General features: G+C 36.4%; 1 protein-coding gene across 8 annotated transcripts in view; it reads left to right on the forward strand.

Annotated features, from left to right (window-relative positions):
• Window positions 1–17,627, forward strand: part of EPHA6 (EPH receptor A6) — a 955,687-nt gene that overhangs the window by 902,920 nt on the left and 35,140 nt on the right. For 6 of the 8 annotated variants that reach the window (XM_034956977.2, XM_008975358.3, XM_055110176.1 and 3 more), the window contains one exon: window positions 7,862–8,011. In XM_034956977.2, coding sequence (XP_034812868.2) covers window positions 7,862–8,011 — 150 coding nt within the window. Of the gene's footprint in view, window positions 1–7,861; window positions 8,012–10,729; window positions 11,198–17,627 lie in introns of those variants that run through there. The other 2 variants (XM_055110177.1, XM_055110182.1) reach the window with 1 other exon arrangement.

The raw sequence follows: 17,627 nt of genomic DNA on the forward strand, positions 1-17,627 counted from the left end.
AACAATTGCCAATGGCCTGGAATAATTAATCTTTCACTCCCCTTTATGATTTATGTTGTACATTTTTTAAAAAGAAAACCCATTACTTTTGTGTTAATTTCCATAGTTCTTTGCCATAAATACTACAAATAAGAAACTTTAAAAATCATTATTTAAAATACACTGGGGAGGGTAGGCTGGGGTAGGTAGTCTTCTGTACAGCTGGGTTTAAAAAAGGGAGAGAGAGAATACCTCAAGAGAGATGTTAGAGAAGAGTACTGCTATCCAGATAAGAGTGGGAATAGTATTTCTTAACTCATTTTAACATATTATCAGCTATCCCCCTGAGTCTTTACCATGCAGTATGTTTTCAAAACCATAAGAAGTGATAGGTTGTTTTGAAAAAATTGCCTGTACTGTCAGTAGTGTTTAAGTTACCTAAACTCAGATACAATGGCAATTCTCATAATAAAGTACATATTTATTCTCCCACACTAAAGTAGCATTGTGTCCTACATTATCTACCTTATAGGATGAAATAGAAAATCCACTTTTACAGATGTCCCCCAGAATAGTGTTACTCACTTAATGATGTAGCACCTATGTTCTCAGTGAAAGAGAATACTGAGAAATAGATGGCAATGAATTATTTTCAGGAGCAATTTAAGAGGAAGCAGGTGAAAAGGATCCTAATTCTTCAGGGTTTGAATAGCACGATAAGCAGTGTTTTATTACAGGAACAACAAAAAATTAGCATTCACTGAGCTGCTTATACATTTAAACAATGAATAAAAATGTAGTGTAGTTCTAAGTATTCCAAACGAGGAGAGGAGGAGTAGAGTCTTTCCATAGTTAAGAATTTTTTTAGCAAGTAGAAAACAAAGCTGATGATTTAGCTATTCATGTTTATTTGAAATTGTTTCTCATCTGCCCCTATTCTCTATGAAAAATACACTGTAAAACAAATTTCGAAAGTAGATAATTGTGTATTTCATAATCAGATGGAAGCGTAGGCCTGCTTAGAGTTAGGGTGGGGGAGGGATAGGGCAGCAACACCGACAGGGCCAGGAAGATAATGGAAATAGGTCAAGTGTGTCTGATGAAAGACTTGGTGAGAGGGTGGAGCAGACGCTCTAGAGAGCCCACGCCCTGTCTAAAGACATTTAGTTTCAGTTTAAGGAAACAAAATAAAAATAACTTAGCCATGAAAAGCCTAAATTCAGACCTTTTTCAACCCAAGGACCAATAGTTGGTGAGCTCTGGGTTCATGAAATATAAAACCCTGAGACCTCAGTGAACACCCTCATGAAGATCCTCAGCACACATAATGAAAACCTGGAACAAGGGATAAAAAATCTCATATAAGATTTTTTAAAAATTTAGTTTCATATGTTTGTTACCTAAAACAATGCTGTTTACCATCGATTTCTGCAGTGCTTATCAGCTTATAAAAATTGGTTATTAAGAACCAATATTTTAAAAATACTGTGCCAAAAAAAGGTTCTTTTGCTTAGGGTAAGAGTGTTTTTAATCTGGCATCTGTGAATCTTGAGACATTGATACGAAATTGTGTGCCCCTGCACAGTCCCATGTGCATGCATGCATGTCTGTAAACATATGACTGTGTCTACATGTGTATTTCAAGGACAAGCGTTTCATAGTTTACCTAGTGTGCCATGACCTCAGAAAGAGAATAGAAACACACAGGAAAAGCAAGCAATCCAGACACAATCCTTATCAGGCTGGTCAAGCTGCAGACAGAAGTCTGGCCTGCCAGCACTCAACCATAAATGATATTATATGATGACAGAATTCTACCTGTGAAATATTAAGATGAATGCAATTTGTCTCCAGTCTTGGAAGGGCACTGGCAGGACAATGGCAGGGGTTTAAGCATGGGACTAAACTCACTGGACCAAGACACACAGATTTCCTTGAACTGGGCAAGACAAGGTCTAAATTACTAGAACTGTGTCAGAGACTGTCCATCAGCAGAAATGACTTTGCACCTCTGACTCCTAAAATCTGCTGTTTGAGAAGATCATCCCTAAGCCTGGGCATGGTAGGGGTGAGTTCAGTGATTCCACATGAAGGAATTGAGATGCTGATCTGGGCTGGAAGCCAAATGAGTCCAAAAAAGACAAACTTTGGATACATAATTAAGGAAACAGATAACATTTACTGAGTGTACACTGGGTGCTGGCTGCTAAGAGGTGCTTTGTGTGTACCATCTCATTTAATCCACTTAACAAATGTTATCTAGAAGCCAAAATATGAGAAGTTTCTCCTTTGTAGCTATAAATGAATTCATTCCACTATTAGCCTTCAAACTTTCTTCAAGTAAAGACAGATATTATTTCCATATTTCAGAAAAGGACAAAACTTTCCAGAGTACCAAAGTTTCCCTAAATTTGTAAATCTCAATAAAGGAGGAATACACATGCCTCTCTGAAAGAGGCTGGGCACATAGTTTTAAAATGCATGCACAATATAATATCGTTTTACACTATAAAATAATTTGTTGATTTGGGAATACAAACTAGGAAGAGATGCACGAGAGATGGATTTCTTTCTCAAGATCAGTGATTCTCAAGAGTAAGAGGACTATCCCCCTAGTTAGGGTTGTCTGTTCTAACTAGTGAATTTGAGATCATTCTGTGACTTGCTGTGACTTTTTGGGACACCATAGTGAATTAAGGCAGAAGGCCCCAGAATGCTGACCTCTCCACAAAAGCTGCTGAAACGAGACCACCTCTGCCACACATAATCCCACCAACAAGAAATTATAACTTAAAGTCATCCTCCAGTAAGCACATTAATGCCTTCTTTGTCTGACATCAGTAAGACTCCATATGATAAGCTTTCCAAATAACCAATGGTTACCCATTAAGAGTTAAAAAATAAAAAGGAAGAAAAAGTCAAACCTTGGTTTCAAACCTTTCCAATATATATTATTCATGCTGTTGTCTTCTTAAACAAAGTGTTTAAGTTACTTTCCCTCTTGCTTACCACTCACGATCACCACTGTAACCATGAATTATTGGCCAGGGATGTAACCTAAAGTGTGCTTGCCTCCTTTTCTGTCTGCCATCAGGCTGTCTGCTCACACGGTCTTGGTACCCACTCATATGGCCTATCTCTTTACAATTTAATGAGAGCTGAGAAATTGTGGGCAAATGTCAAAACTCATTATAGTTTACTATTTTATGGTCATTAATTCAAATCCCTTCATTTTGCAGTTCTGAAATCTAAGACTCCGAGGATTAAGCCTTGCCCAAGGTCACACAGTGAACTATAGTAAAGTTGCATCTTACAATTTGTATTTCAGAAAGAAAAATATTGTTTAGTCAAAATTGCTCTTAAGGATTTTTTAAATTATGCTTTAGTATAATATATACTCATTAATTGAGTACTATAGACATAGATTGAGAACAGAGGAAAAGTCTACAGACAGATTACTGTCTATTCAAACCATTTACCTTCAAGATAACCATCAAATCTAGTAAATGAGAAACAGAGAGAGACATTTTAAGTGTTCTTGCTTCTCTACAGAATTTTTCCATTTGGTTCCAGTATTAAGCCTCTGTATCCTTACTACCTTTCAATTGATTGGTCTCTCCTCTGCAGATTAGAGGCTTATATAGTAATACTCAGGTGTTAAATGCACCTATAATACAACTCCACTCTGGGGATATAGGGCAGACAAAGATACACAAATATACAATACTTCTTGTTCCCTCATTAGCACTTTTTCAGCTACAACTACCTACCTATTTATCAGACAACAATCTCTGAATATGACTTGGAAAACAAAAACACAAAAGGTTTACTAATAAACATTTTAGTATCCCTCCAGTTTACTTATTTCCTGTTTTTCTTTTGTTCCCTAAGTTATTAAGTTTGCTCTGTAAGAGAAGTATTAGTAAATGAGAAGCCATTTGAGTTACATTCAGTCATTTTGATTAGCATCTTTGGTAATTTTTTTCTCTCTCATAAACATATGGTAAAGCAACATGTAATGTTCCAATAATTGTGATTTCAAATCTAAAGTACTATTTGTTCATTCCCGAAACCTGAAGCAAACATCTGGCGGTTAATGCTTTGAGAAAAAAAGTACCTTAGTGCATTACCTCTGTATATGATTCAAGATCATGGGCAAAAATATGTAGATGAGATCAAGCCACAAAAGCTTAAGTTGATCCATTCAATTAAAAAAGGAAAAAGAAAAGACCCAGGTGCTTCTGTGTTTCCTCTAATGTAAGGAACGGAGACTCTGCAGTCCCTGAAGGACTTCTTCCTTTCTGCCTCATCTTGCAATTAGATATAAACTGTATCCCGTATATATCCTCCCATTGGAACAAAAGGTGTGACTGCTTCCCTATCCCTATTCCATGTATGCTCAGAATTATTCCAGTTTGTGCATACCATCAGGTTCATATTATCATGCATTTTGTTAATTCAAATTCTATTTCCTACATTAAACTTATGTCCCATTTTTTCTTGTTTTATTTTAAGATTTATTCCAGTTCATACTTTCCATTTAAAGACAGCAGTTGTTGGCCAGGTGTGGTGGCCTGTAATCCCAGCACTTTGGGAGGCCAAGGTGGGTGGATCACTTGAGGTCAGGAGTTCAATATGGACCATCACCATGTTGGTCAGCCTGGCCGACATGGTGAAACCCTGTCTCTACTAAAATACAAAAAAATTAGCTGGGCGTGGTGTCAGGTGACTGTAATCCCAGCTACTCGGGAGGCTGAGGCAGGAGAATTTCTTGAACCCAGGAGGCAGAAGTTGCTGTGAGCCAGGATCGCGCCATTGCACTCCAGCCTGGGCAACAAGAGTGAAACTCCATCTCAAAAAAAAAAAAAAAAAAAGACAACAGTTGAAATAAAATTGGAAATAAAGTTGCACTGTTCATTTTGTAATGTTGTTCATTTTAACAAACTGTTTTGAAAAAAAATTTTTTATAGTGGTAGTGTATTAGTCTGCTAGGGCTGCCATAACAAAACACCACAGACTGGGTGGCTTAAACAATAGGAATTTATTTCTCACAGTTCTAGAGGCTGGAAGTCCAAGATCAAGGTGCTGACAGCTTGGCTTCTCCTAAGGCCCCACTCTGTGGCTTACAGATGGCTTCTTCTTGAGGATGGCCTCAAATGGCTTTTTCTCTGTGCCTGCATGCCTCTGATACCTTTTCATCTTCTTATAAGGAAAGAACACAGTCATATTAGATGAGGGCCATACCCTTATAATTTTATTTGACCTTAATTACTTCTTTAAAGACCCTATCTCAAAATATAGTCACAGTGGGGGTTAAGGCTTCAATGTATGAATTTTAGGGGAACACAATTGAGTTCATTACAGGGAGCAATGCCATTAATCAAATATTCTGTAATACCTTCCCCTTGCAGAAAAAAATAAAACCATATGAAGGAAAGTGATAACGTTGTCACTTATATGTGATATCAAATTATTCAAAATATAAATTTATACGTGAATAATTTATATGAAATATCATTTATAGGTGAATGAGTGAATGAACATAAAATAACCATTAACTCTGCTTTTTGACCTATCTTAATAGAACCCACAAAGATTTAGCAAAGGAACAGCCAGGCAGGCTAGCAAGTCACACTTTTACATATTGTTTTCTGGAACAAAGAAAGATCCAGCATGAGAAATGCCAGATGGAACTGCTGCCCTTGCCCTTGTATATGTTCTCGGGTCAAATTGACAAATTTGGACTTTGTTCTCTGGAAATGTGGCTTCCATATTGGAAACAAACCTGAATCTTACTTAAATAGCTCAATATGTAGAGCCACAAGACTGAGGCACTTTAGTCACAAACATACAATAAAACAAGAATACTCTAGTATTGGTGCACAAATACAAGTAGAGGTATCCTTACCCCCTTGTGAAGATCACACCCATTTTTTAGAACATGACTTTATGTCCAATTGGATCACTTGCAGTGTTCTCATTTCTGAATTTTTTTAGTGCTTTGGATTAGGGTAGGTAGATTTAGTAAATAAAAATATAGAGTGCCCAGTTAAGTTTGAATTGCAGATAAACAATGATTTGGTTTTTTTAAGTATAAATATGTCTCATATAATATTTGGGGTGTACTTATACCAAAAAATTCCCTTGTGGAACATACTTATAATGAAAAATTATTTGTTATTTATCTGAAATACAAATTTAACCATGAGTCCCTTATTTTATCTGGCTACCCTACTTTGGGTTCAAGAATGAATTTTCTCCCCTTGCAACTCCCTGCCCCCCAACACTCTTAAGCTACTGTCACCAACTTTGTAAATTTAATTCCCTAGTCTTAATTTGGTGCTGCCTTTAACCTCTGCCCCAATGCATGAAAACCTCGGGCTTCAGGCTTCCTTCTATTGGGCTGCTTTGATATGTGGTTACAGAATCCCTGTGCTTAAGTATTACATCTTTACATCATATGACAGCATTAATATACATAAGGTACTCAATAATATGGTGAGAAATTTCTAAACCTTGAAATTTCCAAGCCCTGGGCTCAGTTTGCTCACTTATAAAATCAAGGGAGTGGATTCAAGGTGTTTTCCCCAAGGTTTCTTCTAACAATTCCATGCTACTAGTCTTTGAAATGAGTGTTCCATTAATGCTCTCATTTGCCTTGTAAAACCTAAATTGTTCCCATTTTGGATGAATCCCTTCCCGCCCCCCCTTCCTCCCCCCCCCCCCCCCCCCGCCGTAAGTAGTGTTTAGATTACTCAATTAATAGTTTCACCTTTAAAGATATTTAACTTAAATTCCTTAAGGGCCAAAGAACACACTTTTCTTTCCACCCCTACTTGCACCAGGCTTTGCACACAGTGGGTGATCAGATTATGTGATCATGATCATGGACAATGTTGAAACAATCCCTTTGTGGTGAGCTCTGACTGTCAAAAATAATTTTTGTTATGAACCTAAGCCATCTCCACGGTTTAAGACAGCAATCTGGGAGCCGCTCATTGTTCTCTTCCGCCATCTAGTGGCGCTAGGGCTGCTTTCGTCCCTTCAACTCGCACTTCGGAGCTGCAGGGATTTTAAAATTGTAAATCAAATGGATGAATTGTTTTATTCTTGTCATTACAGTAAAAAGGGATTTATAGAGTGTTTCAAGAGATAAAAGGTAATAAATGTTAATAAAATTTAAGTGTAACACAATGGCAGACTTTAATTCTTGAACCTTTAAATTCATACAATTTAATTCCTTTAATATGTTAAAATGTTAAGTTGAAATTGAAGAATAAAAATATAAACTATATTAAAGTTTTTGAAAGAAAGATTATCCTTTCAAGGTGCGCTTATATACTGGTTAAGAATGTTTTCATATAAAATAAATGTAATCATAGCAGATGTAAAGCAAAGAAAGGGAACAAAATAAAATTCTGGTAAGTATTGAATTGGTAGAGAATGTTTCCGTTCTGTATTTAAGCACTTGTCTTCAATTAAGTTAGAGATTATTCTCATTATTATTTATAAATGCAATACAATGTTTAATGAGTGTTGAATGATATTTAGTTTTAATGTCCTATAATCTGGAACTTTCTTCAAATGGCATTATAGAGGGGTTAATTGTGTGAATCTAAAGTAAAAATAAATTTCTCTAATGAATGAAATAAAATATTTCTGAAGTGTGACTTATTTCCCATTAAAGCTATTTTTACTGAATAATTATAGGAAATGTTTCTGACATTTTAACATTATTCTGGCTTTCTTTTGATTTTAATTTAAAATGCCAGTGCTATTATGAAGTATTTAGATCTTTCTAATAAAAAATATTTAATTGGAATACCATTTTGTTTTTAATACAATGATAAGCCAGCTAAGAAATCTCCAATTTGTTTTCCAGGGTGGAAAAATCCCCATAAGGTGGACAGCCCCAGAAGCCATCGCCTACAGAAAATTCTCCTCAGCAAGCGATGCATGGAGCTATGGCATTGTCATGTGGGAGGTCATGTCCTATGGAGAGAGACCTTATTGGGAAATGTCTAACCAAGATGTAAGTGCTACCGATAGTTAAACTGCCATTTTGTGAATGTAAACACATTAGCTTGAGGGGGAATTATGCCTTTTGTCCTCACTCAGATTGGCCTTTATCTTCCTGAGATCTTCTCATGGTCTATGGCTGAGTTTGAGAAGCTGAGTAACCTTTCACTCTGAGCTGTATTTGATGTCCTCAGGGACAGCTGCCAGGCTGTGCCATGTGAGTGCCTGATGCACATGTTACATCTGAGATTTCCATGCTTGTTCTAATGAAGTCTGACTGTGTTTGTGCAATAGCCTTGACCTACAAGTAAGACAAAAGAAAGAGTAATGTTTACTTTTCGTTTCTTCCTTAGGACAATTCAATGCAGTACTGTAAAGAGCAAATCAATTTAGACTAGATATCACTTAGAGGGAAAAAAGTGAATGCTTTCAGGCAATGCATTATCAATATGTGCCATCTAGTACGGTTCTTTTGATATGCATGACCCCTAATGCAAACTGTTTTGTTTCTATTTTATCTATAAAACTACCTTGGTGGTTGATACTATAATATTATAGAACAGGAGAATTCACACATTTAACCCCTGTGACCTATCCACAGTGACAGAGACAGTATTCAGAAGATGCAGGTACTCTGACAATGCAAATAAGTGTGCTGTCAGAGCTGACATTATATTTTAAGTTCCCACTTCCTCATCTCGAAATTCAGGCTTTGTCTACTCACCTGTTCTTCTCAAACTATATGATGGTTTCTGATACAATGGTAATAAGAAACCACCTATAATGTGATTCTGAATGTTCATAGGTGAAAACAAAGGCTACGTAACTATAGATAATCCCTAAACACTATTGCCACATCTCATTTATTTTTGCCAGTTTTAACACAACTTAAGCAACCCACACACACCTCCACACCTCATACTATCCCAATCTCAAGTTGTCCAAGTATCTTAAGGACTTAAGTAAAATTTGTCCTTTTCTAATGTCAGGCATAGATAAGATTGGATTTTGGTTGGCTGGCCATGGCTAGTGTTTCTCCCTGCCATACAGTACTGCTTTTGAAGCTGACTCCTTAGTACTGTGGGTGTCTACTGACTCTGTGGAAAATGCTAGGTCCAGAAGTTAACGTAGCAGCAGGTTTGAGGCCAAACACACTGCTCAGTCATTGTTCTCCAAAGCACAACATCAAACTGCGAAGCCAGTGTGGCTGGGCCCTACAGAGCATTTGGCCTTAAGGACAAAGTGCATCGTAACCAGCAACCTTTGCTCCACCCCCGCAACACTTAGACTTTTTGGATCTGGGCCATTTGCCTACAGTCTGCTATTCATCAGGGAATCTTATTTGAAGGACTCCTTTGCTCTTCCCTGCCATTGGGCTTTGTTTGGGGCAGTTCCTGGCTGCTTTTCCAGTTTTTCCTAAAACTGAATTCCAGAGGCATAAATTTGTTCCTTCACTTTCAAAAGGAACCCATATTTGGGGATTTTGTTTGTTTGTTTGTTTTAACCAGTTACCTTAGGTAGTAAAAGCCCTGGTTTCAGTCACCATAATTCCTCTTCTGCCCTAAACTCAAGATAATGCTTGCCTGCTTGTCCTATTTTAACACAACCAAAATAGGCCATTCAAGCAAATGCCCAGAATAAAAAGTCCTTCTCCTCCAGATGAGTTATAGTCTTCACTGCACAGAAGAGTCTTCAAGTACCCTCCCTAATTGGTATTCTATTTGGTTCTTGTCTTAACCATTTCCCAGCAGACTTAAATCAGAGGGCCCAAAACTTTACTAATATACTGGTATCAGTAAGAAGTTCTTGAGCATCCATAGATGGCATATGTATATTTATTTGCAGATTATATACAAGTACTACTGTACTAATATATTCATTTAAAACTATTTAGTGAATGCCTTCTCCATTCTAGGAACTAGGCTTTCATCAGAGAACACATATTACATTTGGAAGGGACTGTAAAGATTATCTAGGCCAATCCCTTTATTGGTCATGAAACTGAGACATAGAGAAGTGACATATTTCCTTAAACTCTCATAGTGGTGACTTATTAATGCTCTTAGAAAATAATTCCAATAAACTTCTAGACTAGGTCATGGGCAAGGAGAAGAGGAATAATTATATCTTTCATGGTGGTTTTGTTTACAGTCCATGTAGCTCCTCACGTAGGGCCAGTGGTTTCTTGCTCTCATGGAGCTTACTTTCTAATGGGAGGGAGAGAGACTATAAACAAAATCGATGAGAGACATAGTATATAACATGATAGTCACTGCTATGGGGGAAAAAAGCAAGAGAAGAGGATAAGAGATATTGGGGTGTTGATTTAAATATATATATATATATATAGCAAAATATATTCATAAAAGTCATTTATGGTCATAAAAGTAATAATCATTCTAATTAGACATTCATAAATAATCATTCTTATAATAGGAGGATACAAATAAATATAAAAAGCAGTTCCATGATTTTTCCTGCCCCCCAGATTATGGCACCACCCATTTAGTAACCATGGCCACAGTTATGTGGACTATAACTCAACCATGAAAGACACTTAACTTTAAAAGTGCCTCACTTTCAATAAGTACAAGAAAGGGGTGAGATGATTTTTAATATCCACTTTAATAGTAACATGCTATGATTTTATAATCTCTGAAGAAATATTTATTATATTTTTCTCAGCAAATGGAATAAGGAATGATTCATAATATTCTTTTCTGATGTTTAGGACTTTTCTGAATCTCTGCAGAGGTGCCAAGAATTAGATAGGATGTCCACAGAGCAGAAGGACAAATGAAGATGCCAGACCACAAGACAGATTTTTTAGGAGAGCAGCTTTTGCCCAAATGTGTAGTTTTCAACATAGTCCACCATGTAAATTGTTCTTAATAATTGTAGCCTAAAGCAGTCCAAACCCTGTTGTCCACCATCTTTTCCTGGATCTTGCCCAAAAGGTTGCCCAGCCATTCTGGCCATGTATATTGGTGATCTGTGTCCAAGACGACCATTTAGAGAGTGATTTTTGTCTATTAAACCTCATTTGGCCACAGAGGCTCTATCTGGAACCTGGAGAAGATGCTGCAGCCAGGAATAGAGTTCCAACATTAAGCTCATTCTCATTCGTTCAGGATTGCCAATGCTCACAGCACAAGGCTGAACTCTTCCTCCACCCAGAGCTTGATTGTTTTTCCACTAGGTAGGCTTTAAGCTGTTTTATTGTCATGGTCTTGACGTGCATTACCAAAGAATATTCAAGCAAGAATCTGGGAAAAGGGGAAAAAAGAGGATGGAGGCCTGGGGGGTGAAAAAAAACCCAAACCTTGAGGTCCTCACATCAATCCAAGACTACAGGAAAATAGTAGGAGCTAAAATCTTTTATGTATCTTGTGAATATTTTTGCTGCTGCAGTAAAGAGAGTTGAAATTCTGTTTAGCTTCACATACTGGAAGTCAGCATAACTGTGACAGATCCTATAACCAGGATTTTGTTTGGAAGCAGAAATAGCTTAATCAAAAACTTCCCAGCTGCTCTTTCCAAATACTGGCTATTCCCTATCTGTCCTGCATTTCTCATTTATTTGATCAAAATACAGTATTACATTTGACTTTTACCAAGCAAGGCCTCTTTTAAATGAAAATGTGATAGACAATACAAATTTGACTATGTTCTGTGAGAATATTTTATATTTTTACTACAATTTGGTGAGTTTAACAAGGCTATTCATACAGATCAAATGGAATGTTACCATGTTTTATGATTTTAAATTAGTTTAAGAAATTTCAGATTGTTTTTATGAGTTTCTCCGTTCTGCAGACTGTTGTATATTTTATTACAATGAACAATTCTGAATCTGCAGAATCTGTTTTAGTGAATAATATAATGAGTTTCCCAAAGGTCAGTGGTATTATACTTTAGGGAAAGGAAATGAGAAAAAAAGAGTACACAGAACTAGTCCATAAAAGACCTAACGAAATATAATAGCAGGTGCCATCTGCTTAGCCATTCAGCAGTTAAGCATGCGCCAGTCATTAGACCAAATGTGTATGTGGGGTGGGGATGGGGAATTAGAAAATCCAGTTCTCAGTAGGCCAAGCATAGTAGCTCACACATATAATCAATGCTTCGGTAGGCTGAGGCAGGAAGATCACTTCCCAGGAGTTCCAGACCAATGTGGGGAATATAGCGAGACCTTGTCTCTACAAAATATAGAAAAAATTAGCTGGGTGTGGTGGCGCACAGTTACTCAGAAGGCTTGAGCCCAAGAGTTCCAGGTGACAGTGAGCCATGATGATGTGTCACTGTACTCCAGCCTGGTGACAGAGTGAAGTCCTGTATCTTTTTTTTTTTAAGGGAAATAAAGTAAAAGAAAATGCAGTTTTCACTCTCAAAGAACCCACTATGTAGGTAATGAGATAAAATTCTGGTATTTTTAAGTGTTATCCCCACCCCCAAATAGAATGTAGACTCATCAAGGGTAGATTCTGTGCCTTCTACTTGTTTTTTAAATGGAAACAATACTGTGTGAAAACACAGTTATTGTTTAATAAATATATATGCCAAGAAAGCTTGCAGACTCTATTTTTCAGGGTTCTTTTGATTACAAATGAAAGAAATGTAACACAAAGTAACATAAGCAAAAATTAGGAAATTTTTTCATCATGAAACTAAGAAGGTGGTCCAGCATTGCTCAATCCAGAGGCTCGTGCAGGATTTTTAGTGCTTCACTAGGTGCATTGACCTCATTCTCTCCTACTGCTAAGTTCTTCGCTGTCTGCTTCTTTACATTCCAGGGCTCAGTATTCCAGCTTTTCAACCCCAGCAAAACGAGACCTTCTTTCTGTGCAAATTCATACACAAATCCCAGAGGAGATTCTGGCTGGCTTTGTTAGGACCTTGCCCAACACTAAACAAAAACCATGCCAGGGAAATGGACACTATGATTGACCCAGCTGGGTTTATATGCCAGTCTGTGCACTTAGAGGTGGTCAGAGCATTGTAACTGGCAGTTTCCCCGTAATTACCTCGAGTGAGGGAGGAATTCCCCAAAGCAATGCAGTTGTGCTATCAGAAGGTGTATATTACTTTTTTGGTATATATCATTTTCAAGAGCAACTTTATTTACTGCAGTATCAAATAACAGCAAAATATTAACATTGTGCATCACTGTATTCTAATGAGGCAGCAGATGTTATTGAAAAGACCAGTCGGGCTTTAGAACAAGATCTCTCAACCTTAGCACTATTGACATTTGGGGCCAAAAAATTCTTTGCAGATAAATATGTTACATGCTTTGCAGCACATTTAGCAGCATACTCAGCCACTAAGAAGCAGATGCCAGTAAAACCCTCCCACACTGTGACAACCAAAAATATCCCAGATGTTGTCCTGTCATCAACATAAGATGGAGGGGAAAATCACCCCCAGTTAAGAGCCACCGCTTTCTAGCTAGAAAGATCTGGGATCGAATCCCAGATCCACAATTCACTAGCCATATAATCTTAGGCAAGTTGTTTAAGCTTTCTGAGATACTGGGTATACTGAGGTTCAAAATACCCAGCTCTGGAATTTGAAAGAATTAGAGATAATATATGTAAAGTACCTGGTACATAGGTGTTTAATCAATGGTAATAATAGCTTACATTTTCTGGTCTTACTATGAGCCAAGTATTTTATATTATTAGCTCATTTAATTTTCAAGATTATTTTCTGTTGTAGGTAACCATTATTATTCCCATTTCTAGATAAGATAACTGAGGCTTATAAAGTACAAGTAGCTTACCCATGGTTACATAGCTGGTTACTGATAACACCAAAGTTCAGGCCCCCTGCTTACTCCTAAATGCATGCTTTTACCCGTTAAGCTCTACTGTGGAAGTCCAATTTTCAAAGGAGTCTTCACACCACAGTTCTACAAAATGAGATCAAAGCACATTTAATTATGCATGCTCCTCTATCACAAGAGTAGTATTTTTATTGTTTCCTATTCGCAAAATAATGTGGATTGACTCCCAGTTGTTTGGAAATATAAATATTTTCTGCAGGATTTTTGTCTTGATGTTAAAAATTTATAAAATGTACCATACCGTTACTATATTTCTTAAAAATATTTAAGGCAGTACCTTAAAATCAAATTTTAAAGATTGACATATTTAGCCTATTGCCAGAAACATTTCACAAGTACCTTGAAAGTGTATAGCCCCTTGCTGTTTTCTAGCATATGAAGATTTTTCTTCTTTTTTATAAGGTATTTCAGGGTAATGTTTTATGTTATTTTCATCCAAGTTCAAAATAGTTATTATTTACTACATAATGGAAGTGCATTGTAATGCTGGAACTACACATGCTCCAAAGATGATACCAAGGGCACCGTGGATCTTCCCTCCAACACTTATACCATGTAATGTAGTTAACAGAAGAAAATGGAAGCAAAACACGAACAGCAGGCAACATTAAATAACCAAATCCCCACAGAGCTCATATGTAGGGAAAAAAGTAGCGACACTTAAATGAGAGGTGACTTAGCTCAAGCTAATGATCTAAATGTAAGATTGCAGTCTTGGGTTTTGTTTTGTTTTGTTTCTTTCCCCTGACATGATGCTGTTAAAAAATAAAAATCACCTTGAAGCACTTTGAAGCCCAAATGCCTCCTGGGTATGGTATCATTTAGGCATATGCTAGCTAGCTAACTAGTTCAGTTTCCCAAAAAGAGAACTGCTATCAGGGAGCATTTCATTTGAGGTTTACTAGAAAACAGGATGCTTCCTTGGTGTTTTTGTTTTCATTTATTTTTCCCTCCTTGCTTTTCAAATGCTTTTAAATAATAATGAGTTTTGCTTTAGATTGCTTTCTGAAACTCACCTGAGGGGGAAAATATGGAGTTTATCATTAGAATTTTATTTTTATAGGTGATGTGGTCAGAAACAAACTTTTGATCTTAGCTGAATTGATTTGTTTTTTCCAAATTTAAGAAGGAAGAAAATAACCTTTTACTGTACTTCCTGTTTGTCCTCATAATTCTATAACCTTTCTCAATTATGGGTCAGTCTTTCAGCCAAGAATAGTGGATATGTAGAATCCACTTACCTGAAATGCAGCATGATTTTATGACTCAGAGATCCCAGTCATTTCCAATTTTTGTCTCTGATTAGATTTTCCAAACTCTACTTTATTATGTAATGGTCCTTGTGTAATGATCTGTGTAAGACACTACAGCAAATTGCTAAAAGCCCATTTCTATTATTTCAACCTTCCATAATACAGAGGAATTTTTACATTTATTTGAATATGTATTCTACCAAAGGAATTTTCAAAAAGGCCTTCGTTTTCCTAACTTTTCAGTAATTCTTACTGTTGGTAAATAGGCTATCGCAGTATTTTAATTAAATACATACTAATTACATGAGTATGATGTACATCTGCTACAGAGGCAAGAATAATAGGGAATATTACAAGATGTAATCAATCATAATTCAAATAAGTTTCAAGGAGAAGAAACCAGTAACCAATACAGTACTACCACAGTATAACTTTTAAGGGAAATTTTTTTAACTGAATGACCACAAAACTGGAAAATGTGTACATTCCAGCAATATTTTCATAAAAAATTAATTATACCTTTAATTTCTATTTGGAGGAAATATATTTACTAGCTTTAGAACTTATGATTTTTATTCATTTTCATGCTCTTTGGAGCCTTTACAAAGAGAGCATTTTCAAATTCCCTTTTTCTTTGTAGTCACAATCTATTTTTCCATAGCTTTTAGATATTTTTAGTGGAGCCAGGAAATGTATTATTTAGAGTTGTCTACTATCTTTCTAAAATCAAAATGATCCACCAGTGAAGAAATCTCATTTTTTCCCAGAGAGTGCTTGGGAAATGGCACTAAGTCTTAAGAACATCAGCTTCTTAAAGAAAAAAAAATAGTCTCAGAAAAGTAGATTTGGAATGTGTCCTTGTATTTTCAAAAATGTAATTTGTTTTCCAGGAACTGGCATAGTAAGAAATACCATGGTGCCCCAAATCTTCCTAGCTTTACTTTACAAGGATATACTCTGGTTCTGTCTGCATTTTTGTCTCAGTATAGAGGTCCATCTAAGCACTTGGAACTCTGTGAGAAATATTCCTTAGAATGGAGGCCAAATCCAGAATTAAATTTACAGAAACTCCAGATCTAGAGATGTTACCAAAGTTCCTACAGACTAAATCTTTGGTTTCAATGACCAGAATCATAGATTTTTTGAGGTGAAAGGTACTATTGCAGACAGAGTCCAGTCCTCTTTCCTTTATCAATGAAGAGTCAGAGACTTGTCCAAAGGCAGAGCTTGGTTAGTGACAACTTAGGACTTCAGTGCGGTTTCAGGCAACTCCTTCTCTAATGTTGTTTCCATGACTTACAAACTGAATGAGACTTTAAACTGTTAGCAACAAAGATTTTTTAAATGATAAATCATGACATCAACAACTTTTTAACATATGAGAGTCCTACATGTTGTTCCTCATTTTGTCCACTCATTTAACAATCCGAAAAAAGGAGACCTCCTGAAGGACCAACACTTTCTATTTTATATAGGTCCTTGACATGCTATTGTGACTTCCAAAAAGAAAGGATGGAGAATTGTCTTAGGTGTAGGACTTTAAGAAAGTTTTTTTTAATCTTAAAGCTAAGAAGAAAATCTTAAAAAGAAAATCTTAGGCTAAATAACAAATTAGTCTCTGAAAAAAGTGTTTTCTCTGTCTAAATATTTCATCACTGTAATGCCTTTTTTCTATAATTCTTTTTATTAGTATACCTAATTTCATTTGGCATTTGATTGCTTTTAATTGAGTTATACATTCTGAATGTTGAAAAATATTGAATGAGAAAGTATATTAGTCCATTTTCACACTGCTATGAAGAAATAACCAGAGACTGGGTAATTTATAAAGGAAAAAGGCTTAATGGACTCACAGTTCCTCATGGCTGGGGAGGCCTCACAATCATGGTAGAAGGCAAAAAGGAGTGAAGGCATGTCTTACGTGGTGGCAGGCAAGAGAATATGTGCAGGGGAACTGCCCTTTGTAAAACCATCAGATCTCATGGGACTTATTCACGATCACGAGAACAGCACAGGAAAGACACACCCCCATGATTCAATTACCTGCCACTGGGTTCCTCCCACGACATGTGGGGATTGTCGGAGCTACAGTACAAGATGAGATTTGGGTGGGGACACGGCCAAGCCATATCAGAAAGTATAAAATTACAAGTGTTATTTACTTAGAACCACTTTCCTTCTGCCTTGTTTTTTCTTTTTCTTTTCTTTTTTTTTTTTTTTTTGCTCATGTAGACACAATCTTTATATTGCACACCAGGAAAATACATTACCAGTGTTTTCAGTGTTATTGTATTATGAATGTAAATATCCTAATCTGTATAAATAATCATTACCACAGAAAGTAAGTATAGACTGTGACTCTCTGCTTTGCAATCCCCCTTCTACCTGAAATTATAGGTTTTCCACAAAGATGTGAAGAATATTTAGAAGGAAGGTAAAAATAAAATCATTTCACATTCCATTTTCTAGTGTACATTTCAGCCCTTGTTAAATTTTGAGACAGTTTCTTTTTAAAAGACTGTATAAATAAC

Source organism: Pan paniscus, chromosome 2 (genome assembly GCF_029289425.2).
Source record: "Pan paniscus chromosome 2, NHGRI_mPanPan1-v2.0_pri, whole genome shotgun sequence".
Lineage (NCBI taxonomy): Eukaryota > Metazoa > Chordata > Mammalia > Primates > Hominidae > Pan > Pan paniscus.